This window comes from Strix aluco, chromosome 2 (assembly GCF_031877795.1).
Source record: "Strix aluco isolate bStrAlu1 chromosome 2, bStrAlu1.hap1, whole genome shotgun sequence".
NCBI lineage: Eukaryota > Metazoa > Chordata > Aves > Strigiformes > Strigidae > Strix > Strix aluco.
This window is the reverse complement of record NC_133932.1, coordinates 51,823,099-51,838,876: the sequence shown is the minus strand read 5'-3', so window position 1 is coordinate 51,838,876 and position 15,778 is coordinate 51,823,099. Positions and strand designations below refer to the sequence as shown.

Genomic DNA, 15,778 nt, shown 5'->3' with positions numbered 1-15,778 from the left:
CCCTGGAGAAGAGTCTGTATTAACAGGCATTCCTGGAGTCATAGCACACAGCTCCAAAAAATCAAATGCCCATGCATATTGGAGGGAGGTTGATTTAACAGTAAAAGGGGCCTGATGTAATACTTCATCAATTTCATTGCTATCCTCCTAATATTACATTTATTTTAGACAAATTAACATAGCAGCATGCTACTGTATCAGAAGAGTAGTGAATGCAGTTTCATCTTCAGCACAGTATACATGTATATTTTCAGTTTCCAGTGAAGCTGGGCACTTAAGTGTCATCCCTGAGCCCAGACCATACTTGCTGTATAGTGAGACCTTATGACTGACTGTGGCTTGGAATGAGTCTGTGTGTCTGGATAAGAATATGAGAGCAGCTCTGAAAAGACTGGTCACTGATAGATATAAAGCAAAATTTCTGCCAATGCCAAACGCCTGCACTTTCCACTGAACTTGTGAGTTCAGGACATTGTGAGAGTTCAGTATTGAGTACAGGAGACGGGAACTGATGTGCCTTTCAGCTGACATCTCTGTATCATCTTTATGTTCTGGTAACTCCTTCAAATGTATTTTTTTTAAAGTTGAAATCTTTGATGCGGCCACCAAAGTTGGTGAGAGACAGACAAGACGAACTGAATGAGAGAATTCCCACAACCAGACTCAGTAAACACATTGCCAACCAGAATGTTGCAGGGAAAACACAACACATCTCTTCATCGGGCTCCACTGAGCCTTCAGGCTCAAATTTGCCTCCGGACCCCGCCCTGAAGGAATGGAAACAAGTAGGTGAAACCAAAGACAGACTGATACTGAACCCCTCCTGCACGAAATCAGCAGGTGCTCTGATCAGGCCAGTATGTTTGAGTCTGACAGGACTGTCTCATAATAAGAAACCTGTCACACTTGGGTTTCTAGTCACCTATTAGTTATTTGGATGCTTTTTGTAGACCTGGTAATAAAGGCTTGTGGTTTTATACCTTACAAGTACAATTTACTCAGTGTTTTCTTTTCTTAGCCGTTAGGAGGAGGAAACTGCTCAGTATGGAATGTGTTTGCATGCCCTCATGTGGTTGGATCTGTTGGTACATACGTGGTTGTCAGTTTAAATAGGTCAGACTTCGCAGTCGTTGGTGATACTGAGCGCCTTTTTTTGGCTGTGGTTTTGGCAGCTGAATGCTGATGCTGTCCAAAAAAACCCAGCTCCTGAGACCTACAGGCTGATTACTTAAGAGTGGGAAGTTTTTGTCCTCTGACTGTTCATTTCCTCTTGAATATTAGAGGCAATATGGAGCTCTTGTCATACTGTAATTTAATAAATGGTGACAATTTGAAAAGCTTAATTTGCACAGCAATTTAGAAGCTCAAAATTGAGTTTTATATAAATTTATTTTTCTGAGCTTCTTTTCAGACAACTGCTTTAAGGGGCAGAGAGTTTTCTTTTGTTTTCTGATAAGCAAATCAGTCTCTGAAATTATGATTTCCCAAGATACCTATCTGACCTACAAACTAACATAATGGGCACAAGCAACAACGCCCTCCCCCCAATCTGACACTCCCCCAGCTAACCAAGCGTCTGCTGAGCCACACTCACAATGTGAAGTGGAATGTGTTAGTGTAAACCTTGTCCAGTGACATTTAAACACACACATTTTGCCTAATGTTTGCTACTGACTAAAATTATTAGGTTAGGTGACTTCAAACCATGATAATTCATCCCCATGTCTGAATCCTGCTAAAATGCTAATATGTAAAATCTTGTTTTGAAACATGAGCTAACCGAAGGCAATAAAGCCAAAGGCAACTCTTGTCATGTTTAGAGCAGGCACTCCCAAGCTTAGTTTAGGTAAAACCACCGAACCATGTGGTTATCAGGTCTGTGCTGGGAAATAGAAAATGCCTCTCACACCTACACGCGAAGCAGGCAGCTTTTGTTCTCTTTGAAATAGCCCAGGTACCATACCTGATGCACCTACTCAAGTCTGGAAACCTCTGCTGTAATAGGAGGTACATTTCTGAAATGACATTTCATCTGAAAAAAGTTAATCCAAAATCTAGGTAATGTTTCTTAAGAAAAGTAGAACAAAAGTTTCAGTCCAAAAGAGTGCCCTGCTGAAAGGAAGGAAGAAAACACAAGCTCTACTTGTTAGCTCAGGTGTGTTTCCTCCCTGTAGTGTGGGGCTTTTGCTATGGCCAGTATTTTAGACAGCCATAACCTGTCAGTCCTCACCTACCATCAGTCGTCACTTGCTTGAGTTTGCTATTTACAGATCCTTGACATTCTCTGGAGTGATCCAAGAAGCCAAAATGGCTGTACACCAAACAAGTCTCGAGGAGGAGGTTGTTACTTTGGTCCTGATGTGACTGCCAAGCTGTTTGAAAGGTATAATCTGAAGATGCTCATCAGGTCTCATGAATTTAAGCCGGAAGGTTATGAGATCAGTCACGATGGGAAGGTAAGATGCTTCCATGTAAAGTAGAATTCTCCTGTGAATTTCACAGGCACATCCACAGTAGATTTGTCTGCAAAGCTAATTAAAAAAAATTAGCAACTTCTTTAAAACGGGCTTGGGGGAATTGTATGCTAGATAGATATTAGAACAAATTACAGAGTTCTGACAAAATTCTTTACAGCTTCAGGGAGTGGGGACTGACTTATTACTTGTGTGAAAACAAATGAACAACAAAATCCCTGAGGAGAGTTACATGTAAATACAGTGCAAGAGAAGCTCTAAGGCTCTAGAAGCCTTTTAACTTAATAATTTTTCTTCTGGCCCTGCTTTCTGACATGCTGTATCAGGAAGCCAGCAAGAATCCTGAAAAACAGGTCTATCTTAGAAAGAGGTTTCTGTTAAGCAGCATGTTGTATCACACTGCTGTCTGAACTGACGCCTTCCTGTGACAGGCCAAAATACAGGCCTGGAGCTCTGACTCAAAAAGGGTGAGCGATTTGGTGAACAACATAGTTATTGATCTCTGGTTTTAGATGTAGACACTTAATTTTGTAACCTGAATGTTTTTCTAAGATCAGTCTCAAGAAGAGTTGTTCTAGCCAAGTTTCTTTGTTTCCTATGATCAGGTTATCACTATATTTTCTGCCTCTAACTATTACGAAGAGGGGAGCAACCGCGGAGCGTACATCAAACTGAACCCTGAACTGATTCCTCGGTTTGTACAGTATCAAGTCAGCAAGTACACACGCAGGCAGAATCTTCAGGAGAGGTAAAGCTGTGTGTTGTACACAGTGAGCATGTACTCACTTAGCACGCGAGTACCTGCCACAGATCTACAGCTTGATTGAATAATTGAATAGGCATCTATTTTCCTTGATTTTCCTTGGTTTCCTATTTTACAATTTAAAAATTAATGCACTAGACAAAACATGTTCTAAGTGCTCTAACTTGGTTTCCTGAGAAACTCCCAAAGGTAATTAGGCACAGTAAGCGGTTAGAACAGACATTGTCAGGGACTCGTAAAGGGCCTGCACCTGTCTGTCAGGTCTGCTTTAAGGCTCAGCGTTAATCTGGACAAATCCTGTTATGAACAGAGTCCAAAAAGTTTATCATGACAGCTTTGCCATGCCTAGCACTGCACTCAGATTTACTAAAGCAAAGCAGCTTAGAATTATCTGCATAAGCTCAATTATCTCATAAGTTCAGGTTATTCTTATGGGGCTTTGTTTGTTTTGTTGGTTTGTTCTTTTTTTCCCGCCCCAGTGTTGTCTTATAGGATGACCCTAAACATACTACATGTTAAAGGATGTAAGAATTTGATAATGAATGTTGAAAAGCATAACATGCTAGAGGATTTAAATCCTTTAATGATCTGATGTACATTTTTTTTCCTCCTAGGGTGGGTACAATTGAATCATCTGCCTTAAAGTCCTTACGAGAGAAGATTTATGCTCACAGGTCTGAGCTCACTAGTGCTTTTGCACAGTATGACCTCAACAGCACAGGTAACACTGCTGCTCTGTCCAGTTGCCACCATGGGGATAACAGCTTCCATGTGGCAGGAGGCAGAGGGGGCAAACCCCGTGGAGAGGGGCCCTGCCCAATGGTGTAAGGCTGGAGGGCAGCAGGGGCTGGTCGATCTTATGTTCTTCCTGGAGGATAGGTGTTAGCAAGTGCTTAGTCCCAGAAGACAACTTGAGGGGATGAAGCTTTAAGTGGGAAGAAGAAAACAACTGAAACATGTGGGCAAATAAGGAAATGGTGTTTGTTGTTGGGCAGAGAGTTTGGGCAGCCAAATCCAGCTCCAGAAGCTCAAAGTCACCACCTTCACTTAGGAGTGTCTTCAGAAGATGTCAGACAGGGAACTGGGGTCTTAGATGAGGGGGAACTGGTCTCCTTCTGAGTCTGGGAGATACCTGAGGGAAGTTGACTGCCTGTGCCACTAGCAGACACACACTCGTCCATCAGCTGAAGAAAAGTCAGTGGTAAATTGATACCTGAACCTTTTCGGTAGGACCAGGGAGCTGATGGCTTCTCACTTGACTGAGTTGTCATCTGTGCCCCTAAAAGGACAATCAGTAATGTGATGGTACTGTTTCTGTGGGCACTGAATAACCATTTAACACATTTCTGTCTTGTTGAGGTTTCAGATACTCTTCATGGCGTAATCTTGTTTTCTCAAAAGTTATTAAAACATGCTGAACATCACAATAGCATCACAGAGTTGCTGAGGTTGGAAGGGACCTGTGGAAACATCTATTCCAACTCTGCTGCTCATTGTTATGGAGGATTTTTACCCCAGGGTTAGGAGAAAATGTTTATGTTTGCAACTATTCCTAAAAAGGGCAGAAGGCATGCTGGTGGCTGCTGTGTCTGCATCACGTACCGCGTGTAACCACAAACCCACCCCTTCTGGCAGGCAGGATTTCTGTCAGTGACTGGGCCACAGCCATGGAGTCTGTCCTACAGCTGGAACTGCCCTGGAGGATGCTGCGTGCACAGTTAGTGCAGATGACCCCAAATGGAGAAGCTGACTACATGTCATGTTTCTACGACTTGAAAATAGGTCAACCTACAAAAGAGGTAAGGAGGAAAACGCCTCCTTGCAAATCTTGGAGGAACAGCTTTTGGTGCAACTTGAAGCAAAAGACAGTGGTTTGGCCGATCAGGTAGACGTCTACAGCTGAACTAGTTGCTGAGCTTCCTTTTATAGTCACTGGAGGGAAATGAGCACTGCTGGGGTACGAATCATCATTCCCTGCTAAGGTAGATGCTTAAAATAGGCTGGATGAATCACATGCTAGAACTGCTTCTTACTTTCCGTTGACTCTCAAGGGCGTTTAGATAACGTAGCTGAGGAGATGCGACAAATCCTATCCAGAGCAACTCAACTCTGTGAGATCAGCTTTTCAGATGTGCGCCAGAGCCAATTCAGGCACCTGGAGGAGGGAGGCACATGGGTAGATGGACTTTTAGATGTCTAATGGTAGCTGAAGTCTCTTTGCTACAGAGTCCAGTTGTTACCAAGTGGCTGCACAGTGCTTTGGTACTGCGCTATCGCTATCAATTTTCTAAAACGCAGGGTCCGTTCCCGTATGTACAATGAAAGCTTTGTGCGAGTGCCTGGCATACAGCATCCTCCCTAGATGATCCGTACTTCCACAAATAAATTACTGAGGGTAGGAGGTGTGAAGGACTCCTTCCCCCCCCTGCCCTGCCAGCTGAAAGTGACAGGTTTTAGCTGATTATTTCTCAGGGCAAGACACAAAGTATCATTCCAGGGAACTCAAGCATAAGGATTTATTTTTAAAACATTTGACAAGTTAAACTGGGAAAATAGACTTGGACAGTACATACTCTGTGGGTTAGACTAACTCAAACCAAGGTCTGCATGGTTTCCCATGTGTGATTTCAAAACTAGGTTCAGCCAGCTTTGGTGGAAACACTGTGCCGATACAGAAGGGATCTGGAGATCATCTTTAACATCATTGACAAGGATCACTCAGGTAAGTCGAGGTAACTTCACTGTACCAGCTCCAGGAAGCCTGTACTAGTTATCTTTACCCGCTGTGTTTCCTCCTTAAGGCTTCTAAATATAGAGGAAGCAGAGGTGATGTCATTTTTCCAATTTAGTGAAGACTAATTTGAGCTGTCAGGCTGTAACCATATAAGGGACAGTGCATAGAGCCTAACTTGAGAAAAAATTCTCACATATCCCATCTCCAGTACTGGCTTCACTCTTCTGGGGGCTTTTTCTCCCTTCCACTCTCACTCTCCATATTTGCCGCTTTCACAATTTCGCTGTTGAGAGCATTTGATCATAACCTGACGTAAAAACATACTTTGGTCATGAATTCACAAACACACCCAGGCCAGGATAGGCAGGTAACTTTCTTGTAGCGCAGGAATGTGCATGTGTGTGTGCAGGAAGGGGAAACAGCCCTGGGAAAAGGAACCTGCTGTCTGTCTCCTTCAGGTCTCATTTCTCTTGAGGAGTTCGGCCAGACATGGAAACTCTTCGCTTCTCACCTGGGCATTGACATGTATGATGAATCCCTTGACAAGTTAGTCCTCAGCATAGACTACAACAAAGATGGCCACATTGACTTCAATGAATTTTTAGAGGCCTTTCACGTGGTTCACAGGCTAGAGAAGAAGGCAAACTCCTGAAGAGGCAGAACCTCCTGGGGACTGTCTCGGAAGCTCACCTTCCTGGCACAAGTCATACGTGGTCTGGGAAACCAAGCTCCAGACTGGCAAACAATAAATGGGCTGCTCGATCTGGTAAGCACTGCACTCACTGTGTAAGCCTTTATTTAGTCCCTTCTGGATGATGTACGCCTGCTAGGAACGAGACAGAGAGATGAAAACCCACTGCTTCTAGCATGTCTGTGTCACAGCCACATCAGTACCTCCTCATTTATCCTTCCTTTGGTGGCATTTCCCCCAAGGATGCACCTACAACCCCGTGGGAAGAGAAACGTGGGGATGTTTCTTCCAGCAGCCCTTGGCGACAGCTGAGAGACAGCAGTGACGACCACAAGGAACATATCGGACCCTCCCTGGTGACAGAACAGGCAGGGCAGCGGCCGCCTGTGGACTACCCAATCCAGGAGAGGAAAACAGGGAAGAAGAACGATCTAGTTAAAATAGGCAGTTCTGCATTTAATCTTGCTCTTGGCATGATGCAGTGAAACTAAAGCATTCCAGGTCACTCTCTATCCTCCTTGAAGTTTACAGACACAACTTAAAGGATCTTAGTTGAACAGCGTTTACACTTGCACTCGATTTCCTCTTGCCACTGGTTGCTTTTCCCTACATTTGTTGGGGTTTGGAGCTAAGAAACAGTTGTAACTCGTCACCTTAACAAAGGCTAAATCCACAGCATGTTTATGTAACATACAATAGATCACAAAATAAAGCTTTAGCTTTCACGGTAAGGTGTGACACTGTGGTGTCTTTTTGCCTGTGTTTTGGTAGCCTACACATAGCAGAGCACCACACACTTTTCCTGAAGATGAACTGGATTTCTTTAAAACAGAGATGAGTAAGAACACAAAAGTACAGAAATGTTGATACTACCAAACCTAAATATTCCTGCATATAGTTAAGCATAAATTCTTTACCAAGTAAAGTAAACTGAGAAATTCCGAAATGGAGTGTTTGGAACACAGCAAGATGCAAAAGTGCAGTGCCCGCTGCCTCCCCCAACTGCAGCCCCATGTTCTCATCCCTGCACGTCCCAGCCGGCCCGTTCCTGTGGGGAGAACAGGGAGAGCTGGGCCCGATTCTCTTGTGTATCGCACTCTGCAAGCAACGCCCAGCTACGGAGCGACGTGCAGCCAGGGCAGGAGCTTTCTGAACACAGCATTACCTGATTTAGCCTCAGTAAACACAATGTGCATGAAGGTCCAGCCTAGCCCATCTTTAAATTTTAATAGCAAGAGATCAGCTAAGTAAAGTAGCTAGGTTTTATTTAATTACGGTGTTCAAAGTACAAAACAAAAGCATCCTTCCCAGTTTATCATCACAGAATGTAACAGCAGCCCAAGCTCAAGGCACTGCTGTTTTTCTTAAATCTTTTTTTCTAGAATACAAAATATTTCTTCAGAAGTATTTTGTAACTTGACAGATCAATGAACAAACATGCACACACTTATTTCTATTGCTTAGGGGAGGGGGAAAGAAAAATCTTTTAAAAGTGCAAACGAAATTTACAGTAACATTTTAATAGCATTGGTAATATTGAATGTATATTTTTAGCATGCATTTACTGTGATCTGTGCCCCATGAGGATCGGTCCCACCTTATTCCAGTGGGGTGACAAAAAGGCTCCACCCAAGACAGACAACCACCACAGCACGTGGGGGGCTCTTGCTTCCTGCCGCTGGTTTCCTTGCTGTGGGCACGAAGCGACAAGCTGGAGCGGGACAGTGCAGCACCCGAGTCCTCCTGTGCCGCCATCCCTCCCACCCCTGGAGAAGAGGCAAAGCCAGGGTGGGTGTGCAACAGAAGGGGGGAGCTCAGGAACATGGCGGACAGCTGAGCTGTCCCCCTCCAACACCATGCGCTCCAAGCAACCCCAACACGCGGTTGAGGGAGGCTCGCCTCGAGGGGCCGCTTCATGAGGGGGGACGTAGGGGTACGGGCATGAGGCAGCACCCCACTGGGTGGCAGTGGGAAGAGGCTCCTGGGGACACAGCACTGACGTGTGAGCGGAGCTGAGTCATCCAGCCAAAACAGGCGGAAGCCGGCCCTGCCAGCTGCTGGCAGCACACAAGAGCCCCCCTACCCCTACCAGACGAAGCGGGGTGGCAGGGGGAGTAACTGTGAAACATCTAATGGCACTCCAGACTAAAACTGGGGGTGGGAGAGAGCCCAGCTACTTGTACTGAAATCCAAGCTGTTCGAGCTGAAGCTCTTCGTCCATAACCCCCACTCCCAACCCTTTTTTTTTTTTGTCCCAGAATTTTATGCAGCAGCTACTTTATATTACAGCTCCTCTGAGCAGGGCCTGAACCAGCCTGCAGCTGAGTGCCCAAACTCCTGTCCACAGGTACAGATGCCACCACCTCTCTCTCTCTCCCGCTTTCTGGGCAACTCTGCTCCCACCCCCGGACCACACCAGCAGTGCCCAGTGCTGGGCCTGCACTGGCCCAGGCTCTCACTTCGCAGAAGCCCCGGGCAGCTGCCGGGGGGGTGACCCAGCCCCGCAGCACCCCGTGCCCACAGGGGTGCAGCCCGGGGGTTTCGCTACCCACCATGCAAAGTGACCGACCCTTTTTAGGACTGCCAGGGGCCGCCCAGCTCGCCTCCGCCTCCCAGGAACACGCCGGGCTTTCTCCCTGAGGAAGGAGACCACACCGAGCAGGACAGAAGCCAGACAAGCTTTGTACCCCAACCGTTGGGTTTTCACATTCAATCGTAGGAACAGCAGCTGAGGGAGACTAACGCTCCTTCTGATCTGCCCAGTTTGACAAACTTGTGCCTGTCACACAGCAGCGGGGAGAAGGAAACAGCTGTGAGGCAGTGAGCAGGGAGGGCGCCCGCTCTGGAACTGTTCTGGCCAGTGCTGGCCCCCAGCCCCGGTTCTGCCTGCTGCCCCCCAACCCCCCCAAGCTGTGCAGGTGCCTCTGGCCCCACAGCCAAAAACCACTGAGGGCAGCGGTGCCCGTCAGACTGGAACGACGGGGTCTCGGGTCTATTTTAATTTATTAATGCCCTCGTTTCTGAGGCACAGGATGTGTCTGTTTGCCTTTGCCTTCCTTCCATAAATGAATTTCCAGGACTTGACGTTGGCCATGTCATCCTCTGCAGGCTCTCCTGGGAAGCCCGACAGCCAACTGCAGCCTCTGCCAATTAGCTCAGCCCACACAAACTGCAAAGTCGTCATGTATTTTAGCTGGGGGTGCACCCCCACCACCACCAATGCCAGCTCTGCTTTGCAGCAGCTTAACACATGCACACAGGTGGATCCCCAGCAAAGCAGGGGGCTACATAAAACCTTAGTTGCTTAATTAGGTCTGCACTGAAATGTGACTTTCCAGTTGGAATGGTTCTTCGGTCCAAGTAGTAACGCAGCAGCAAGTTGCTGCTGTGCCCGACCTGGAGGTAACACGAGTTTCCCTTCCACCAGCTGTGTGTTTTGGAATCCCACCCTTCACCACCAGCTACCCAAACTCTTCAGATTAGCACATAAACACTTTCCAAGTGCCGGCACTCTGTGTGGTAATTGATCACGACAATCATAAAAATACCAAAACCTTGGTCATACTACGAATTTCAAATTAAAGATACCAGTGATACTCTCATTAAAAAAAAAAAAAGTGTTCAGGGGTGTCCAGGTATGTTTAGCCATAGGCTCTATTGCTTTAAACTTCAACACAGCTGCATGTAAAACCAACTACATCACCCTTCTTGTTTCTGAAAACAAGATCACACCGCAGGTAAATAAAGAGTCTGAGGGAAAATCATCTCCTATCTCTCACAATCTAGGATTCAATAAGAAAAGCAAAAATAACGCTACTACTGACTTTTTGTATGATATCCAATAGTAAAAGAAACCATCATACAGGCTCTTGCATGCTCACGCTCTGCACTGTCACATCTGTCAGCTTAAACTAGACAAAGGATTTTACTTTCGTTTACTGGGAAACAAGCTAAGTGATCTCTCACAATACATATGAAAAAAAACCCCAAAAAATCCATAGTGAAGGCAAAACCCTACAAAACAAGCACCACGCCAATAAAATGCCATCCACACCCAAGTGCCAAATTGTACCTGAACCGTACCGTTATACGAGCCCCTCAACGGGCCCGCAGTTTTCACGGGGGTCAACACAGTAGGTGCCTCTCTGAGAGCACCCAGTCCAAGGGCTCCTAGGCCCTTGGCCACCAAACTCTCCCGGTCTCTGCAAAACCAGGAAATCTCCTCCTAAGGCCTCCCACACCTTCGGTCTCTTGCACCACCATCCAGATGTTGTTACAGCAGCAGCAACTCTGGAGGGACAGCGGGCGGGCTGGCGTGGCCCTGGGGAGCTCAGCCTTCCCGCAATCATGGGTGCTGGGAACTGGCCAGCAAGACAGGGGTTTACTTTCCTCCTTTCATCAAGGTATTTCAGGTATTGTATAAAACTGGAACCAAAACCCTCGTTCTCATAAAGCACCACATACTACTGTTACAAAAAAGTTTTCAAATCCTGTAAAAACAGCATCTTATGCTTTGAAAGAGTGGAGGGGGTTCTCACAGACATATCCTTATCAGGCTTATTAGCGCAGAAAACTGCTCTTTTCCCCTCTACCTGGCAAGACAGAATCTCTCTGATCCTCTCTGCTGGCATGGCAGCAGTGCCACACACCTCCACACTGCCAAGGGAGCCCATGGCTGTGGGAGAGGCTAAAGCTACAGCCACTTTCTTAAGCTGTCAGCCAGATGTGTGCTGGCTGGTGGCAAAACACAAGGAAAACGGCAGCCGATGCCTGGGGTAAAGCAGGGTTTCCCCTCCAGAGGCAGCCCACCTCTGTTTTCAGTTTCCATGGCCATGGAGCCATTTCCCTGCAGGACACAGCTATTCTTGCAGCAGCGCGGAGCAGCTGCAGAAACTGGTTTCCAGTGGACAGATGCAAGGCAGAGGCACTAACCTGGGAGTGGAAGGGAGACTTCCAGGCACCCCATCACTAACTACATGTGACAAGTGTGACTCCAAAAAAAAAAAAAAAAAAAAAAAAAAAAGGAAAAGGAAAAAAAGAGAAACATCAAAGCCTTCCATAAACTCATGCTGCACTGGAAGGTGGCAATTATGCCCTTCTTAACTCTGAGACTATTTGCAAGGGAAAGGATCGGGAGACTTGGAAAGGGTGCTCGAGTGGAAGAGGTTTGTCTTGCTCCACTCAGACAAAAGGATTACAGGCATAAAACTGTCTGTCACCTTGGAGAAGCTGGAGTCTGGAGATTTTGCCTCCGAAGCCTTGGGGATGCAGGGAAGGAAGCTATTTTGTTCAAATTAAAGACAGATGCAGCTTCCTGAGAGAGGATCTCCTCCCAAATTAGTGGATATTGTAAGACGTTTGTCTCTACTGGCATTAGCCCTGCACTGACTAGGTGCAAATGAGATGAGAATCAGGAGAAACGTGTATTAGAAATATCACCTGGTTACTTCCAAGTTATTCCTGTTCCTCTAATTTACATTTCCCTGGATGCTTCACACTGTGCCTTAGTGATTCACAATGATGTACATTTACACACAGCAGGACAAAAATTAATGAGTTCCATCACTTCCCTTATTTGGAAGACTTTATGCCTGAGATACAGCTCCTTCGTTTTACGCCTTTTGATCTCCACAGAGTAATCTGTTTTCCCCTTGGCAGAACTGTGTAATTCTCACTAATTTAATATGAATTACATTTATGCACTTTGGGCAGAATAAGCCTCATCGTTTGTTATTTCTCACACACTCTCTTAAACCCAGGCAAGCCAGCCAAATTCCACCTGCCTGTCCCCCGCAGGTAGGCATGCACGTAGCGTGACGACCAGTGTCAAATGCTGAGGTAGTGCACGGCACACACACATGCAGCAACTAAACAAGAGGTTTATGACAGGGAAATGGGGAGAAAGAGCTTCTGAGCCTTCCCTCCGGCACGAGGCATCGCTTATTGCATCGCACAGCCTGTGCTAGGCAGGAAATCATGTAAATAAATAATGATGGCTTTTGTTAGGTATGTCATGGTGCCATAGGCCCCACTCGGAGCACTGTCATAAAAAAAGTGGCAAATTCCTGTGGCTACATCTTTCTCCAAGATGCTACCAGTAGCTCCAAATGATTTCTGAAAAGACACAAGCAAAGAAGTAGGGAAAGTTAGGCATGCATGCTTATTTACTGGAAAAAACCCGCCACGTTATGATTTTACATTTCTGCTGAATACTGAAAGCAACTCTTCCTTCCCTCATGAAAACCTTAATCAGGATTATTATAGGACCCACATGACTTAGTTGGCTCAGTGTAAGTAAATGAGGAACATTTTTGTCCTCTGGGGGGGCAGGTGGGATTACTCAAATATTGGTACTTCTAATGCCTTGGTAGAGCAAAACTTCACTTCAATCTACCCACTTACTTCAGAGCTTGTTAGCCACTGTAATTTTATTCCCTTTGAAATCTTCCAAATATATTTCCAGAAGATACTTAAGTGATTTGGTCTGTCTTTGTAGGGGAAAGAATAATGATAAGATCAAGCTCGTCACACATATTACAAAAGGAGCAGAGGACAATTTTCAAATGAGGAGGTTTCCCACCTCTGCCCTTTGAACTCACCAGCTCCTGCAGAAACAGGTCATTGGCCACGTGCACGATTCGATCCACGTGGATGATGCCCCCGATGCTGTTCACCTCAATGTCAGAGAGGAACGTGAGAACGAGAATAGCTTCCACCAAGAGCTGCCTGTACTCAGGCTGGGGTACGTGGTTCAGCACCGACTCCACATGCACAGCAAACTTGATTTCGCACGGGGTCATCTGGCAAGTTTGAGTGGAAATGGGAAGAAAAACTGACAAATCCAAAAGACTAGTTCGCCACATCCTGCAAGCACTTTAAAACATATGCTCCTCTCTGCACACAGGGGTAGACTGACAAGCGAACAAAATGTTTGTGTGGCTTCAGCACTTACAGAAACTTTTTCTGTTGCTAGGCCCTGATCCTGCAAGCACTTATGCAACTTCCAGAAGAGTGCTCCAGCCCCGCAACCCATCACACACACAGTTTAGTTACACACAGGAACTGCTGAATGTTAGCTGGCATATTAACTCTTTGCTCCTCAGGCTCTGGTCTCACACACTTCTGTCTTGTAAATATCTTTCTGGCATTGCAGGTTAGTTGCAAAGCCAAAATGACCGCTGGAGTTTTAAAAATAACCACCTGCTTAGAGTGAATGCTTTTCCACACAGAGCTATAGCTACATTATGTGTAGAGTGGCCTAATTTGTAGTGGCATAGCTCTATGGATGTTATGTGAAAGGCTGCTGCCTTAGGAGGTTTGTGCTTATTTCGTTTGATTCCTTTAAACAGAAAAATTCAATACTGTCTAGGTCTGATAGGCTAAAAATATAAGCCTATTTATCTACACAATAGGAATAAATACAGCTCTCCATTCTGCAAAAAAATGCTTAAATTTGGCAGAGAATTCCAGCTCCTCTCTTCAGATGTTACCAACATCCCTCACAAGAGAAGGAAGCCAGAGACAAATCTGAGGGAACCAGACAGCAAAACAGTCTCAGGCACACAAGCACCTCTCTTGTGCTGACAGATTACTGTTCACAAGAGTTTGTTTTACAGATGTGAACTCAAAACTTGCCAGAGCACCTAAAGACAAAGTGGCAATCCAACTAAGGAAAAGAAATGTAAGCAAAGGTTACGGATTTAAAGAGTCAAAGCTTTGGTTAGAAACAATCCTCCTTAATTGGTATTTACTTTTGAGACTGTGATGCCAAAACACACTGGCTGCTGTTGCAGTATATTAAAAAAAAAAACCTGGCAAACGACGTGTCTGCTTCATTCCAACAAGGCTGCGCTTTCTCCTCCCCCTGCCCGAAGGGCTGCCACCAGCCGCCCTCTTTCAAGCACCGCTCTGTGGGCACGCGGGGTCAGTGAAGGCGAGCGGGCAGGGGAGAAAACCTTCCACAAACCCGCTCCCAGGCCTGCTGGGCAGGAACTCATCTGCACAGCCCCAGGGAAGCTGGCAGAGGTGCTGGGGAAAGACCCCGATCTACCAGCCCTCTTAAAACCAAGGATCTGCAACAGCAGCCCCACTGCGTCTTACATTGTCAAACCAAACATTCAGTCTAGGAAACGTTCAGGCTAGGAAATTGTTGGCATTTTACCGTACCTCTCTGGTGGTTGAAGAAGGAAGGACATACCCATCAATGGACAGACCATGGCACTGAAACAACATTTTGACAATGAAATTACAGTCTTGCAAGTAAATCTGAGGATTTTTTGTTCTAAGCCAATATGTAACAACTTTCAATTAAAAAAACAAACAAAAATACCCAAACAAAACCAACAAAATCTGTTAAAAATATTATTTCACCTTGGCTGAAGAAGTTATTATGTAACCTGGCAAACATTAGGAGTAGCCTGACATGACACGCAGTGAGCGAGCTGTGTTCCAGTCCAGCTACTGAAAGGGAAGAAAGTACTTAGAGAGCCACTACAGCAAGAGGCACACAAAGGAGGAAAACAAATCAATGAGAACATTCTGTGGGAAAGGATGTAGAAATAAAAGATAATGCAAAAGCACAACCACAAAAGTAAGAAGCTTTATTTTTCTTTTTTGCTAAAACAACATTTAGATCCAGGGCACCACAACTCAAAGATGTCAACGTGTTGTGATGCTTGGACATGGGCCACCAGCAGTGGGGGAGAGGTGGTAGGAATACCAAATGGTATACAAGAAAAGAGTGACAAAACCTAAAAGGTGAGAAGGCAGGCTAAAGAATGACACAGCTGGGTACCTGAGGTACAGAAACGCACCAAGAAGAGAAAGATTTTATGGACAGTCCGAAGAGAGTTTAAGAATGAAATACTGAAGACAATCTAAATAAGCACAATTGATTTTAATAGCCAGAGAAACCATTCACATACTCCCAGCTGTTATGTTAGGCCAGGACAGGAGCGATGCTCACTCTACTGAAAGATCCCATTAATAAATAGCCACAATGTCATATATGACTTGTCTTGGCTGACATCAAGACTAACAGCTTCAGCGTAAGTGATTTGAGAAGGACAACCAAAATCAACCTAAGCCGGTGATGCACATTTTTCCCAACTGTGTAG

At 45.5% G+C, this 15,778-nt stretch overlaps 2 protein-coding genes across 7 annotated transcripts in view; one reads left to right on the top strand and one right to left on the bottom strand.

Moving 5' to 3' along the window:
* PPEF1 (protein phosphatase with EF-hand domain 1) overlaps positions 1-6,870 on the top strand; it is a 35,553-nt gene extending 28,683 nt beyond the window's left edge. The window contains exons 11-17 of the mRNA XM_074814709.1: positions 585-785; positions 2,271-2,456; positions 3,080-3,222; positions 3,852-3,958; positions 4,873-5,036; positions 5,875-5,959; positions 6,430-6,870. Of these exons, the coding sequence (XP_074670810.1) occupies positions 585-785; positions 2,271-2,456; positions 3,080-3,222; positions 3,852-3,958; positions 4,873-5,036; positions 5,875-5,959; positions 6,430-6,623 (1,080 nt within the window). The 3' untranslated portion in view covers positions 6,624-6,870. The remainder of the gene's footprint in view (positions 1-584; positions 786-2,270; positions 2,457-3,079; positions 3,223-3,851; positions 3,959-4,872; positions 5,037-5,874; positions 5,960-6,429) is intronic.
* Positions 6,871-7,906: 1,036 nt separating this feature from the next.
* Positions 7,907-15,778, bottom strand: part of PHKA2 (phosphorylase kinase regulatory subunit alpha 2) — a 48,644-nt gene continuing 40,772 nt past the window's right edge. For 5 of the 6 annotated variants that reach the window (XM_074814708.1, XM_074814704.1, XM_074814705.1 and 2 more), the window contains 3 exons: positions 14,829-14,882; positions 13,262-13,462; positions 7,907-12,776 (listed from right to left, as the gene is read on the bottom strand). In XM_074814708.1, the coding sequence (XP_074670809.1) occupies positions 12,603-12,776; positions 13,262-13,462; positions 14,829-14,882 (429 nt within the window). In that variant the 3' untranslated portion in view covers positions 7,907-12,602. Of the gene's footprint in view, positions 12,777-13,261; positions 13,463-14,828; positions 14,883-15,778 lie in introns of those variants that run through there. The other variant, XR_012621949.1, reaches the window with a different exon arrangement.